General features: G+C 46.5%; 1 protein-coding gene across 5 annotated transcripts in view; it reads left to right on the forward strand.

Moving 5' to 3' along the window:
* The first annotated feature begins 3,210 nt into the window (after positions 1 to 3,210).
* Positions 3,211 to 16,095, forward strand: part of MLLT10 (MLLT10 histone lysine methyltransferase DOT1L cofactor) — a 259,169-nt gene continuing 246,284 nt past the window's right edge. For 3 of the 5 annotated variants that reach the window (XM_068235604.1, XM_068235601.1, XM_068235602.1), the window contains exon 1: positions 3,211 to 3,536. In XM_068235604.1, the coding sequence (XP_068091705.1) occupies positions 3,380 to 3,536 (157 nt within the window). In that variant the 5' untranslated portion in view covers positions 3,211 to 3,379. The remainder of the gene's footprint in view (positions 3,537 to 16,095) is intronic. The other 2 variants (XM_068235605.1, XM_068235606.1) reach the window with 1 other exon arrangement.

Here is a 16,095-nt window from a genome sequence, read left to right on the forward strand (position 1 = left end):
TCCCCAGCCAATCAGAGGCCGAGGATCGCCGATCTCCTTTACAAGCAGCGCCGTGCGATGTAAACATTGGGGATTTCTTCCCCGCGTGTTTACATTTCGCCTGCGAGACGCGATCGGAGGCTCGCAGGCTGTTCACGGAGACTCCCTCCGTGAACTGACATGGAACGGCATGGAAACACCACTTCGACCTGCCGACGCCTATCGACATTAGGTGGTCGTTAAGTGGTTAATAAAGCGAACGATTTGAACACTTAGCATTGGAAAATTGATCGCTTTATCTATTAGGCGCACTTTGGACATGTGCACACAATGCAACTTCCTATCTGATCATCACCCTTCGATCAAGAAATTGCATTGTGTGTATCCATCATTAAAGAGACTCTGAAGCCTTAATAAAAATGGCTTTTTTCCTTATATATAGCAGGGGCATGTGTGCCCCTGCTAAAACGCCGCTATCCCACGGCTGAACGAGGGTCCTTTCCCCTCCAAATCCCCCCTGCAAAATCCATGACCAACTTGGTCGTAGATTTTGCTACCCCTGTGCGCTTCCGTGTGAGGCAGGGCTATGAGCTGCAGCCCTGCCTCACACACATCTATCAGCGGCGGATCTCCGCCTCTCCCCCGCCCCTCTCAGCGAAGGCAGCTCATAGCCCTGCCTCACACGGAAGCGCTCCCCGGGCAGCACAGGGGGGATTTGGAGGAGAAAGGACCCTCATTCAGCCGCGGGACAGCGGCGTTTTGTCAGGGGCACACATGCCCCTGCTCAGGGCCGGCGCTACCATAGAGGCAAAGGAGGCAGCTGCCCCAGAGCTTGTAGGGGGCCCCAGTGGCTACAGCGTTTTATCAGGGGCACACATGCCCCTGCTCAGGGCCAGCGCTACCATAGAGGCAAAGGAGGCAGCTGCCCCAGGGCCCCAGAGCTTGTAGGGGCCCCCAGTGGCTACAAGAGGATTTTTTTTTTTCAAATCGACCTTATAGTTTTTGAGAAAATCGATTTTAAAGTTTCAAAGGAAAAAAAATACACATTTAAAAACCAGCCGACTTTAATGGTTAATAGCAAATCCACCTTAAATTCTAGAAACCTTAAATCTGCAGGATATGTTAATGAGATCATTGGGAATAAGAGGAAATTTTTTTTTCCAAAAAGACCTTATAGTTTTTGAGAAAATCGATTTTAAAGTTTCAAAGGAAAAAAGTATACTTTTAAATGCGGTAAATGTCACTTTTAGTAGCAAACCTAACGGTAGTGTAATTTTACATGTATCAAAAGAAAGAGCAATACATTTCCTGACAGGGTTTCCAGGGCTTTGGCCAGGGATCGCTATACAGCCGCAATATGGCTGTATGAAGATCCCTGGCATTTTTTTTTTCCTATTTTCCCAATTTTTTTTTATGTTTAGAGTGTGGGATTTTTTTTTTTTTTTTTTTAATTATGTGGAGTCCCCCCTCCTGAAACTTTTTAACCCCCTTGTCCCCCATGCAGGCTGGGATAGCCAGAATGTGGAGCTCCGACCAATTGGGGCTTCAAACCCTGACTATACCAGCTGCAAAAAAGGTCCCTTAACCACCCTGGCGTTCTGATTAAATCGCCAGGGTGGCTGCGGGAGGGTTTTTTTTAAATAAAAAAAAAACTATTTCATGCAGCCAACTGAAATCGCCTCCGGCGCCCTTGTTTTGCTTATATCGTCGCCATAGCGACGAGCGGAGTGACGTCATCGACGTCAGCCGACGTCGTGACGTCAGCCGCCTCCGATCCAGCCCTTAGCGCTGGCCGGAACTTTTTGTTCCGGCTACGCTGGGCTCAGGCGGCTGGGGGGACCCTCTTTCGCCGCTGCTCGCGGCGAATCGCCGCAGAGCGGCGGCGATCAGGCAGCACACGCGGCTGGCAAAGTGCCGGCTGCGTGTGCTGCTTTTTATTTCATTAAAATCGGCCCAGCAGGGCCTGAGCGGCAGCCGCTGGCGGTGTTGGACGAGCTGAGCTCGTCCAGACCGCTCAGCTGGTTAATGCCAATTTTTGCTCCGGGGTATATGTTGCGGGGCCCCCCAGGTTTATTTTGCCCTGGGGCCCCATTGTTGCTTAAACCGGCCCTGCCCCTGCTATATATAAGGAAAAAAGCAATTTTAATTATGGCTTCAGACTCTCTTTAAGCCTCATCTACATGGTACAATTTTCCATCAGATCAACCAGTGATCTGATAAGAATTTGCATCGTGTGTAGATGTACAAATGGTTTCTGATCAATTTTGTGAGATTTTGCATTCATAAGTACCCAAAATCTATTGAAAAATCGATCGTAATCCGATTGGACCGGTTAAATATTATCTAATAGATCCATTGATCTGACGTAAAATTGTACCTTGTAGATGAAGCTTTACAATGGTATCAGTTAAGGTGGCCACACACGATACAGTAAAATAATCCGATTTTACGGCAATTCAATAAAAATGATCGGGTCTCCCGAAAAAAAATCAAGGTTTTTTTTTCATTCGACTGAAAAATCCGATCAGATTTCAGAAAAATCACGGATTTCGATTTTTTATCTATCCAGAATGCCAGATATTTTTCTTCAATTTCTCTAAAGATTGTATGGTATGTGTTCGATTGTCAATTTATTAATATACACACCCAAGCAATTTTCTCAGCATTTCCAATCATTTTTATCATAATTGGGGAAAAATTTAACATAGGTGTGTGGTACATTGGTCATATTTTTTGAAATGTTACAATCCATCAGAAAAATTGCTTGCAATTCTTAAGTTGAACAGATATTTAAAAGATTGTATGGTGTGTGGCCACCTGTAATCAGACAGATCTGATTATCCAGACATTTGTCATGTGTACACACATCTGATTGTCCAACAGACCTAAGTCAGTGAATTGGTGGTTGAGCATGTGTACGGCCTTTAGTTCTCCAGATTAGATATGACAGGTTGGAAGATTCCAGGTTCCCCCTCCCTCACTGATTGGAAGTGTCTCTCTACTCAGCCACACGCGGCCGTCTCAGCACGTGCACCGCTCTCCCAGCGCCGCGGCCACAAGCGCAGCAGAGGGCGGGAAAACAACAAACTAACCATCACCGCCTGCCCGCCCCTTCTTTGATCACCACGCCCACCTTCCCCGCCACCACACACAACCACGCTACGCAGTTAGGCCGCTTGCAGTGGCAGCGAAGCGTCCTGCAGGGGCGCTGCGGTCAGCGCGCTTGACATCCGTGTCGCCAGCGCGCATGCGTCCTGGCTCGGTTTTCCTCGTTGCGATACTGCCCGGGTCGGCTGCCAGTCCGGGCAGCCCCGGCGACATGAGGCGGCGGCTCTGGCGCGGCCGGTAACGGAGAGGAGGAGGGGCTGGAGCCGTGCTAACCCTTTCGTGTTGCTTGTAGATGGTGTCTGGAGAGCCTGCAGCGGACGAGGAGCTGGTGACGACTAGTATGAAGGAGATGATCGGAGGCTGCTGCGTGTGCTCGGACGAGAGGGGCTGGGCCGAAAACCCGCTGGTCTACTGCGACGGCCACGGCTGTAATGTGGCCGTGCATCAAGGTAACCCTGTCCTGTGGGGAATGAGGGGGCGGGGCGTGTGTGAGGGGGCGGGGCTCACCTGTCACTCAACTCTGCTGATCACAGGATCAAGGCAGGTGCACTGGAAATGGATGCCATGCAGTTGCCCATGGTAACCATAGAGGGAATCGGAAGTGAGAGGGTTATGGAGGCTGGCATGTTTATTTCCTGTTAAAGGGGAACTGAAGTAAGGTATACAGAGGCTGCCATATTTATTTCCTTCTAATCAATACCAGTTGCCTGGCAGCCCTGCTGGTCTATTTCTCTGCAGTAGTATCTGAATAACATCAGAAACAAGCATGCAGCTAATCTTGTCAGATTTGACAATAATGTCTGAAACACCTGATCTGCTGCATGCTTGTTCAGGGGCTATGGCTAATAGTATTAGAGGCAGAGGATCAGCAGGGCTGCCAGGCAACTGGTTTTGCTTAAAAGGAAATAAACATGGCAGCCTTCATATACCTCTCTCTTCAGTTCCCCTTTAAGCAAAACTGGTTGCCTGGCTGTCTTGCTGATCCTCTGCCTCTAATACTATTAGCCATAGACCCTGAACAAGCATGCAGCAGATCAGGTGTTTCGGACATTATTGTCAGATATGACAAGATTAGCTGCATGCTTGTTTCTGGTGTTTAAAGGGAACCTAAACTAAGGATATGTATTTTTCCTTTTAAAATAATACCAGTTGCCTGGCAGCCCTGCTGATCCTGTATCTCTAATACTTTTAGCCACAGCCCCTCAACAAGCATTGCAGATCAGGTGCTCTGACTGAAGTCAGACTGGATTAGCTGCATGCTTGTTTCAGGGTTGTGATTCAGCCACTGCTGCAGCCAAAGAGATCAGCAGGACTGACAAGCAACTGGTATTGTGTAAAGGGAACCATAGATAAACATCTAAAAGATTTTATACATACCTGGGGCTTCCTCCAGCCACATACACTATGATCGATCCCACGCCGCTGCCTGCAGCTATGAGAACCGTAACCCCACTCTGCTGTCGTTGGAGCCAGTCTAAGCATAAGGGAAGTGCGCTGTTTGCGTATCTCAGCCGCTGGCGCACTTCTCCCGCGTAGGCTGGCTCCGATGACGTCAGTGACGGGACCCGGTTCTCGTAGATGCAGGCAGCGGAGTACGGCGGCGTGGGATCGATCAGAGTGTATGGGGCTGGAGGAAGCCCCAGGTATGTATAAAATCTTTTTCATGTCCCCATCTCTGGTTCCCTTTAAAAGGAAACATCCATATAGGTTCCCTTTAAGATACTGCTTATGGACAACAGCCCTGCAACTGGTATTCTTTAAAAGGAAACAAACACAGCAGCCTCCTTACACCTCTCACTTCTGGTTTCCTTTAAAGAGACTCCGTAACAAAAATTGCATCGTGTTTTTTATCATCCTACAAGTTCCAAAAGCTATTCTAATGTGTTCTGGCTTACTGCAACACTTTCAGCTATCACAGTCTCTGTAATAAATCAATGTATCTTTCCCCTGTCAGACTTGTCGGCCAGTGTCTGGAAGGCTGCCAAGTTCTTCAGTGTTGTGGTTCTGCTATGAATTCCCCCTTTCAGGCCCCTCTCTGCACACTGCCTGTGTGATATTTAGATTAGTGCAGCTTCTCTCTGCTCTCCTATCTTTTACAAGCTGGATAAAGTGTCCTCTGAGCTGGCTGGGCTTTCACATACTGAGGAAATTCAGACAAGGGCAAAGCTGTTTGCAGGAAGAAAAGAGCAGCCTGAAACTTCAGTGCATGAGAGCAGAAGGGGGAAAGAAACACACAAATGATCTCTTGAGATTCAATAGGAAGGGTGTATACAGCCTGCTTGTGTATGGATGTATTTTTCTATGTGTGGACATACTGTACATCAACCTACTTCCTGTTTTGGTGGCCATTTTGTTTGTTTATAAACAAACTTTTTAAAACTGTTTTTAACCACTTTTAATGCGGCGGGGAGCAGCGAAATTGTGACAAAGGGTAATAGGAGATGTCCCCTAACGCACTGGTATGTTTACTTTTGTGCGATTTTAACAATACAGATTCTCTTTAAGGAATGTGATTGGCTGCTCTGGGCAACTTGCTCTACCTTTGCACCTGCCTGTATAAATCCGCACTGCAGGGGATTGGGTGAATGTTGCATGTGACAAGGCAGGCTGCAAGTTATGTCATCTTGATTATACGAACATATTCAGCTCTAAAGCTGGCCATCTACTGTATTATTTTGTTCAAGCTATGCCATGTACTACCTAACGTGTCTGTTATGCTAGGTACACACTGATATTTCTGGCAGATTTACTGTCAGATCAATTATATCCAACATGTCCGATCTGATTTTCGATTGATTTCAGATCATTTTCTGACTGTTTTCCGTTCACTTATATCGGAAATCGATCAGAAAAGCATTGGAAATCAGATCGGACATGTTCATGTTGGAAATAATTGACCTGACAGTAAATCTGCCAGAAAATCTCATAGTGTGTACCTAGCATTAGATATATATTCAGCCTTGTTAAATAGAGTTGTTAAAATTGGACAAGATTGTGCGTTCAATCAAGATTGATTAGTGTATGCGCATCTTCAAGGACATCCGAGCTGAAATGGAAATTATAAGCTTTACTTACCTGGGGCTTCTTACAGCCTCTAGCGGGGCTGTGGAGTCGAAGAGTCGGAGCAATTTTGGGTACCTGGGGTCGGAGTTGGAGGTTTCATAAACTGAGGAGTCGGATGATTTTTGTACCAAATCCACAGCCCTGGTTAGTATTAGACTGAGGAGTCGAAGTAGAGGAATCGGGACCATCTTGAGTCTGGATTCATAAATCGAATGATTTTTGTACCGACTCCACGGCCCTGGCCTCTAGTAGTCTCATGTAGTCCGAAGATGAGTATTGATTTTTGTTTCCAAACTGTTCTCACAGGTTCACTTTAATAAGTTAACTCTACCACCCACCGGTCCTTGCTTCAATAATGGGGAGCCTTATATTACGGATTCTCTATTTTACACATGAAGTACAGGTAGTGCCCGACTTACGGACGACCCGCTGATACGAACGGCATGGATTCTGTGTTTCCATGGGAACAAGTCAAACTTTTTTTTTTTTAAATTGGGCTTTCAGTTTTTGAGAAAATCAATTTTAAAAAATTAAAAGAAAAAGGGGTTCTCTGGTGTATTTTAAAAAGCTGAAACGGACACTTACCTGAGGCTTGTATCGGCCTCCTGCAGCTGTAATGTCCCGCACCGTCCTCCCCCGATGCTCTATTCTCCGCTGGTAACCTGCTAATTATTCGTCTAACTACACAAATACAAGTGCGGCGCGTGCTGGCTCCCGAGCACGTCATCGGGAGCTTACTGCGCAGGTGCAGTGGTATTTGTCTAGTTAAACGAATAATTAGCAGGTTACCGGCAGTGGGGAACGGAGGGAGGCTATAGAAGCCCCAGGGAAAGTGTCAGTTTTAGCTTTTTAAAATATACCGAAGAACTCCTTTAAACTTGTATAAGCAGGTACAGAGGGCAGAGGTGACACAGAGGGGGACATTGGAGGCACAGGGGGGCACAGAGGAGGAACATGGGACAGGGATTGCACAATGATCCGACTTAAGAACAGATTCAGGTTAAGAACGAACCTACATTCCCTATCTCGTTCGTTAACCAGGGACTACCTGTAGTCTTAAAGGTGTGCACACATGCTAGATGAACCTTGGCCAGTGCTGAGAATCAATCTTGTGTGCAGGCGTCCCCCCAATACACACAACCGTGACCCATGTGAGCATTGTTTACATACTTACCTCTTCTACCGGAAGTTGCTCATTCTTGGGCCAAGCTTTGTCCCGCCTCCCCCCAACCACCATAGCAACAGACACATTGCTCTGCTATAGTAGAGTGAGGCTTCTGTACAGGACTCTGCCCCTGAACGGTCATGCAAGGTTCACACAGGTTTAATCAGATTTGGAAGCTAACCATTAATTGACAGCTTGCCTAACCAGGCATGTTTGTTTTGTTTCAGAACCTGATTAACCCTTTAAGTACAACATTTCTCTGATCCCAGATACATTCTTTCACATAATTCATTCTGTGATCACTGTGATTGGCCTCACAGGATCAGGAGCCAACGAAAGTGATTCTGGCCGGTGTACGGAGCTCATCTGTCACTAGAGCAGCTGAGCGAGTGGGTTGCAGCAGCAGAGCGACAAGAATGGTGTGAGTGCGTAGCGGCGAGTGATTTCAATCACTGGGATCCAGAAGTGGTTACACCTTTGTGAGGTTCCAAATTAGGCTATGCTTATTCTGGTACTTAGAGCGCCAAAAACTCTGACCTGATGAATTTTAAATATATTCTTTGTTGGCTAGGAGTTAAAGGATGCCCAAACTGACACGTGACATGATGAGATAGAATCTCATCATGTCGCGTGTCAGTTCGGGTATTTTTTAAAGCCGCATCTACACACGTAGATGCGGCCGCGATGCTCCTTATCAATCGAGCCGCTAATGTGGCTCGATTGATGAGATCCGACAGGACGGATCTTAGCACCGCCGATTCCCTGCGAGGGGACAATGGCAGGGAATGGAGCGGCAGATAAGCGACGCGGCGCGGGGACGAGCGGGAATCGAGCGGGTATTGATTCCCGCGCACGCGCGCCGAGCGGGGACGCGGCGGGCACGCGGAAGAGGCGATCCGGCGGCTAATCGAGCCGCCAAATCGCCACAATCTCTCCCCGTGTAGACGGGGCTTAAAGGTAGCCATACATCTGAAGATTATGGGCAGATTCGACAAAGAGACAAATTTATCTCTAGTCGAATCTGATTAGAGATGCATTTTTCTCTTTGTCGAAGCTGCCCATATACTGCATGCCACTTCCCGTCCGATTTAAGTATGAAATCTTCAGGGAATTGGCTGAGCCCATCGCTGCCCCCCTAATGTATAAATGTGCCTCCCTGTGTGGGCATTTATGCATGACCTGTCCTGTGTCAGCCTCCGCGGGGTGTCCGTCCATCTCGCCAGGTTCTATCAGCCGCATATAAGCTGGCGGCGGCGCATAGCGTCTGACGTCAAACGCTATGCACCATATGCGTGTATACAGCTGATAGAACCCGAAGAGGACGGACGGACACCACGCCGGAGGCTAACACAGGACAGGTCATGTATAAATGCACGCACAGGGGGGCACATTTATACATTAGGGGGGCAGCGGCGGGGGGGGGGGTTCGTCGCTCGTTCAAAAATCATCCGCCGTACTGCCGCACACCCGATTAACCAGCTGCGGTCCGACATTTTGCACCAGGTGCGATTGACTTGCACGACCAATTTCTCCCGAAGATTGGTTGCATCATCGGTCAGGCTCCATTTGGCTGCACAGATTTTCAACCAGTTTGATAATTATAATTGAATTGGTTGGTTGATCGGCCGCCAAAGTTGCCTGATGTATGGACACCTTAACTCTTTCTACTTGGAAGTGGTAAGCCCAAATAAAGATTGTTGGCCCATATGCAATTCACTTTTTCACCTGAGTTTTCTCCCAGGAGATAATATTTCATCTTTGATTTAAAATAACTTTCCAGTACTTTTCAACTAAAAAAGTATTAAAAAGTAGGTGAAAAGGTACTGTCAAAATTATTTTGAGTATTTGTTTGCTTTCTGGAGGTGTAAAAGGCAATTTATTTACAAGTTGTGAAAATATCACTTGGGAGAAAATTCAGGTGACAAAGTGAATTGCATATGGCCCTGTTGTGGCTTAAAACTGGCAATACAATCTTGATTATACAATTTTGTCTCGTACACAATATAAGGGCAAACTGAATACACTATGGGGAGGTTTAGGAAAGTTATGGGATTGCAAAAGATAGCGCAGTTGAGGTGTGCTGAATGGCCAGCTTACAAGGCCATACACTATGCAATGTGATTGTACAATCACCATGCAACCTTGTTTGTATAATCTGGTCCAGTCTATGCATTCCATACACTATATGATGAGTTCTTCTTACCCTATGATTCATCAATACCCCCTGCTAGGGACTGTGTCCTCCCATATTGCAGCAAGTTGTTCCATAGTGATGGTTTGGGGAATCGGTGGGGGAGGGGAGGGCCCTCCTCTGTCATCAATGACATGTTTACATCCTGTGATCTAAACACTTTACAAACATGAAGACAAGTGAAATGTTTACATTGTGATGTATATTTATCATTAGTGTATTCCTAGGCAAAACACTAACAATCTTTATATGCTGTCTTCAGGCTTAGCAGTGCTTTTCTTAATTATGTTGCCATAACTGTACTCGTCTTTGGCAGGGAGGTGGTTGACCAATTACGTCTTCTCTGTCACTACGACATAGTGTAGTTTCCCAGTCTTGAAGACATATAGTTTGGCAGGTATTTTAATCAGGCAGCATGTAAAAGCAAAAGGATATTGTTTAACAGATGCAACTTTGTGTATTGAATTGATACTTTCTCTGAGATGAAAAATTGCAAGCCTTATCAAATCCTCTTTATATAAGTAAAGAAGCACCGTAGCAGCATATAAGGTAGTACAGTTCAGTGCATTTGACTCACTTTTCTGGTAATTTTCCTGGTTACAGCATCAGAAAACACTTCCTGTTTGTATATTTCTCCTCCAAGAGCATTCTGGGAGATCAGGCATCATTTTCACTGGCTTCCGAACTTTCAGAAATAAACATTCCACAGAGCTGTTCCTGACAGGGCTAAATATGTCGCCACCTGTGATAACTTTCATAAAAGTAAATCAGGGTGAGGAAAGATTTTACAATGGGCAAACACCGACTAAATAATTGTATCCATTATTTTTTCACTATAGTTTCTGTTTCAGGTATTTTAACAAAGTGTACGACCTGTGTTCATGCTAATGTTCTTCCTGACTTTACTGCTCAGCAGCTCTGTGTTTTCTTATGAAAGCTTTGCTTTGCTCTCAGCTGTTAGTGAGATGGAAGTGATTACACTTTGTATACGTAGAGCTAGCATCCCTCTCTATGCGGAAGTTCCTGGCTTATTTGACGATCATAGTGATTTGTTGCGTTCCCTGTCACAGTGGGAATGCAACGGGACAACAGCGCCACAGAGTTTCACTTACCTGGGGCTTCTGCCAGCCCCCCTGCAGCCGACCTGTGCCTGCAAAGAGTTACCAAGCGATTTTCCGTTCTCCTGCCACGGCTCACTTTCCCTTTTGCCAGTCGATGGCCACGGCGCGCTTCCTGTTCCCACTCCTATAGTAAATCAATGAAGGAGTCCGCACAAAGACTCGCTGCAACAAAGTGCAGAAGTTGCATTATAATTGTAACAACTTTTCGATTGTTTACCTGCCCAGGAGGCGGTGCCAGGCTGATCTTTATGGCTATTTATTTTGTATTTTGCACTTTGATGGTGTACATGTTTTTGTGTCCTATGGTTTGACAAAGGGGGCTCTCTAGTGGCCCCGGAACGACCGTTGGCCTTCCAGGTCAGATACAATTGTATGTGATGGGCCAATAAACTTATGCACTTTGTTCCAGCAAGTCTGTGTGTGGATTCCTCCATCGATTTGCTGTATTGAGTAGCCTTTGAGTCTGGCACCACCACCCACACACGCTGGAGTGCCGTTCTGTCTTTTGAGCAATTGCTCGTTCGCACTCCTGTCGTCTGGAGCGTACTGCGCAGGCACAGTAGATTTTCTTGTTCTGCGCCTGCGCAGGACGCTCCTGGCCATGGAATCGCGTACAAGGATGCGCGTGGCCAGGTCCGTGCAGGCGCAGTGGACATTGACTTACAAGTCTGTGTTTCCGAAGTCAGACGCGGAAGGCAAATAGAGGATCATTTGGAAATGGCATAGGCACTAGACGGCTACAGGCGGCTGGCAAACGCCCCTAGTAAGTGAAACTTTTTTTTTCCCCCCAACATCTTCAGGTCTCCTTTAACCTCCTTGGCGGTAATTCCAAGCTAGGGTCGGGGCGGAAAACCTCAGCTCAGAGCGGTAATCCCGACCTCTGCTCGAGGTAGCCGCCGGAGGCTGTATGGAGATCAATGCGCGCAGCAGGTGTTTGTACATACCTCCTGGGGATCCCGACATCAGCCGCCATTCTTCTTACGCTCCTCCGAAGCTCTGTTTCCCCCTGGTGAGATCGCAGGCTGTCGTCATGACAACAGCCGGCAATCTCACTTTAGGGTTGCAGCGCTACCAGGAGCATGGAGGGAAAACTGCAGCGCTGGAGCCCAGGGAGGTGAGTGGTTGTGGAACTGCGGCAGATCTCCTGCCAGCAGGATTTTTTTCAGGTTTTAGAGTCTGAAAGGGTGCAAAAAAATTGCACCACCTTTAGACCCTAAAATCCAGAAAGAATCCGAACGCCAAGGGGGCTAAAGAAAACATTCCTTTGTTACAGCTGATAGAAATCTTGCAATAGTATTTCCTACTTTCATGAAAGCAGACATAGGGTAACATTCTGTGTTTACAAATTAACTTCGCTGCCGAGGCAGCCAGCTGACACAGCTGAGAGATCAAATTACAGTTGTGATCAGTTACAGATGAGGCGGCATTAGACAGGCTAAACTCTCTAAATACATACAGGGTGCATTTCTCTCTGTTTTCCTTCTCTCCTGTGCAAGAGTTCAGGTCCACTTTAAAGTCCTACTGAAGTGAGAGTTGTATGGAGGCTGCCATATTTATTTACTTTTAAGCAATACTAGTTGCCTGGCAGTCCTGCTGGTCTATCTGGTTGCAGTAGTGTCTGAATCACACCAGAAACAAGCTTATTATTATTGATTTATAAAGCGCCAATATATTCCGTGGTGCTGTACATTGTACAAGATAAGAAACACATATGCGGTACAAAATAATACAGACAATGGTGTACACCAATATGCAAAGTACAGATTGGTAATTACAGTGACAGAATTAATATGAATAAATTAATGTGTAATGAAATCCAAGACCCAGAGGGGTGAGAGAGCCCTGCCCTTGGGAGCTTACAATCTTACAGAAGTATGCAGTGTTGTAACTACAATTCATGGGGCCACCCTGAAAAACTGTGATGTGTCCCATTCCCTTGCCTCCCCTTGGTGCCCTTCACGGCCTGGGGGCCCATCCTTCAATGGCCATAAAGCAAGTGTGCAGGGTTGCTCTCATAAGTGATTAACCGTGATTCAAATGAGGCTTAATTGGCGCAGGTGTGTGGCGGAGATACAAGGGGTTATATTCCTATAATTCCGCCCTGTGTTCCAAACCGCTTGCACGCGTCCTATTGGCCGCGTTGCAAAACTCTCTGCTCGCACTTCCTCCTTCAAGCCGGAAGGAGGAGGTGTGCCGTGGTGAGACTTGCAACGCGACCAATAGGACGCGTGCAAGCGGTTTGAAACACAGGGTGGAATTATGGGAATATAACCCCTTGTATCCCGGCCACACACCTGCGCCATTTAAGCCTCATTTGAATTGCAAGTAATTACTCGTGAGAGCAACTCTGCAAGTGTGGCCATCAGGCTCTTCACATCCATAACAAGTGTAGCCACAAAAACTCCTGATCTGAAGTATAGTCCCCTGTATCGGAAGAAGGGATGGTTAGTACAGGGGGCCCCCCACAGCTCTCGGCCCCTCTGATCCCAGGGCCTGCTCCCCTCTAGTTACACCCCTGGAAGCATGCAGCTAATCTTGTCAGATCTGACAATAATGTCAGAAACGCCTGATCTGCTGCATGCTTGTTCAGGGTCTATTGCTGAAAGCATGAGGCAGAGGATCAGCAGGATAGTCGGGCAACTGGTATTGCTTAAAAGGAACTATGGCAGTATCCATATCCATCTCACTTCAGTTGTCCTTTAAGTGACTAGCTCAGCGGGTGTTGTTTAGTGGTCAGGATTGCCTTGTGCGGTTTTAATTAGAGCATAGTGTGAGGCAGGGAACACACTTGACTGTTTTCGTGCGCATTTTCTGCACAGAAAAACTGAGAACTCATGCTAATCAATGGGCTAGTTCACACTTAATACGTGCTTCGCGTGCAGAAAAAAATCTGACATTCGGCATGGTGACTCTGCACATTTTGCCAGTTTTCTCTATCAATTACATCAGCTGCTGTGCAAAAACGCACCTTTTTTCTGCATGGAAACACACCTGGTGAAAACTGAAAGGCCAAGTGTGTTCCCTGCCTCTATGCAGAAATGTCTAGAAAGCAGTGGTTCTATGACTGCATAAAGCTAGGCATATGCCAGTAGAATTGTTTCATTGATTTTACATTAGATTCAATTTAAAACACTGAATCTAACGTCAATCTGTTAAAAACGAAGGCCCTCTTGATCGATGTTTTATTGTTTTTATTGATTGAACATTGAGCAGGAAAGGCCAGTCCTCATCCAGCTGTGTGGATAGGAGTGCATGAGGACGGGAGTGGAGCAGTGCAGGCAGATTCAATCATCAAGTGCCTGTTATAAACTTGCTTTATATGCACATAGCAGTACATGGCTAACGGCGACAGTGGCATGATTGATTTCAGATCTCTGCCAAAAAAAGGTGCAAGGGAGGAAGCGAGTAAACATTTGACCTAGGATCGCAATCTGTTACGTAATCTCATAATATATGCCTGATTTTACATGCAGCTTCTAAAGCAAGAGGTGTAAGGGTGGCCATACATTACCTGATGTATCGATATCCAGCCAATCATAATGATCGAATCTGGCAGAGATCAATGCAGCAACATGGCCATCTGATCTATCGTTTTTGATCGATCTCTGTCCAAAATCTTTCAAAATGACCGATCGGCCAAAAGTAGTTGATCAGGTGCGTGACGGCAACGCGTTCGTTTTCCCCAGGGCTATGAAGTCTGTACAAAAATCTTCCGACTCCCCAGTCTATGAAACCTTCAACTTCAGGTACCCAAAATTGCTCCCACTGGATACGTTGCAGCACCAATTTCCTCCAATTTAATAGAAATATGGAATTGGAAGGTCTTGCAAAATCGCCTTCTGCATGCCCACTTTCAGTCTTTTCCATGTGAATGAGACCTTTGTAGTGATTGTTTACTTCCAGGCATGTTTGTTATTCCTCTCAGGTGTGTGAGCTGCCTCTGTAATTATAGGGAAGCCTCAGCCAGACATCTTGTTTTAACTTGCTGGAAGTATCTGGAGACTCCTTCCTGTAGTGTCTGATTGGAAGCAGGGCATGCGGAGTGCTCCAACTAGCTGGCTTGTTACTCCTTCACCGCGATGGCATTTAATGGCTTGTTCAGAAATTGTTAGTAGTAAACGTTTTATTGTTCACCTTACACTCACGCTTTAATGTGCACCTGTCTATTGCGCATCCTTCAAGTGGAATCTCAGCTATTTCATTTCTCTGCTGCTGAACATCTTGTACATATTACAATTCTTTGATTAAAAAAGGTGGAATTCCAGGTTGACTGTTTTTTTTTCTTGCAAACAAATGGCCTCCATTTTATCATTAGTAGTTTTTACCACTGTTTGGGCTACAGGTTGCTGTGTGCATAAACTGTGGTAGTAGAAACAGGAACTGCACTGATTTAAGATACCCACTACCTTAAAGAATACCTCCGGTAAAAATGACAGAGCCTGTCGTGACGGACTCTATTTTAATAAGGGAGAATTGGGGAGGGGGGGGGTTGTTTGGGTTTAATAACTCACCTGTTGTCATCCATCCAGGCAGGTGATCGCTCCGCCCACCACAGAGAATGGGCCCTGGCATTTTTTTTTAATCACCGCTGAGGCTCATCCCACCCCCATCTGTGTTGACTGCTGACTTTGGAGCGGGCAACACATGCAGATGTTTCTGATTAGCTTTGTTGGCAATCTTTAGAAACATGGCTGCACTTGCCCTCTCCCAATGTGTCATGAACCTGTCTTTTTTTTCCGGAGGTAATCTTTAACCCTTTAACAGCAATGTAAAGTTTATCTGGCTGCAGGGGCAAATTTTTCCTGGTGCTGGGGAAGTGTGCCTTCCTCAGCTTGGCAGGGTATGCAGAGTGGGCAGCAGGGAGCTTTCATACATACCTGTCCGGACATCTGGATCGGCCTCGCCTTCCTGCACCGCGGCGGCGACAACAACGTACTCCTGACATCTCTTCTTGTTCCGATCACATGATATGACGTGATTGAGATCCAGGAGACCATATCTGTATGACAGCGCCACCTGGTGGCGGGAGAGGGGTGATTGAAGAGTCTCTTTCACCAATGGGTGGCATTGTAACGTTGACACGGTCTCTTGGATCCTGATCACGTCATATCATGTGGCCAAGACTCAGAAGACCTGCTGGAAGTTCAGAGCCGCCAGTGAAGGAAGAGAAGAAGCCGTCCGGAACACGTAAATATAACTGTTTACCGCCACACACTCACTTGGCTACACTAGACAGCCAAGTGAGATATGCCGACAGAGGCGGTCGCTGCACCAGCAGCTTTCAAACATAACATTTCATGTGAAGCTGCTAATGAGTTGATTAACCTAATTACAGCATCGGAAATGCTTCTCATCTCTTATCTATTGCTGCATATTGGTATGTAGCCCCACCTTCCCAGTGATGTTTAACCTAGGCCATGGTGTCATGCAGCCTTCTCCCCCAAAGCACTATGTAAGATTGTGATATT

This window comes from Hyperolius riggenbachi, chromosome 5 (genome assembly GCF_040937935.1).
Source record: "Hyperolius riggenbachi isolate aHypRig1 chromosome 5, aHypRig1.pri, whole genome shotgun sequence".
Lineage (NCBI taxonomy): Eukaryota > Metazoa > Chordata > Amphibia > Anura > Hyperoliidae > Hyperolius > Hyperolius riggenbachi.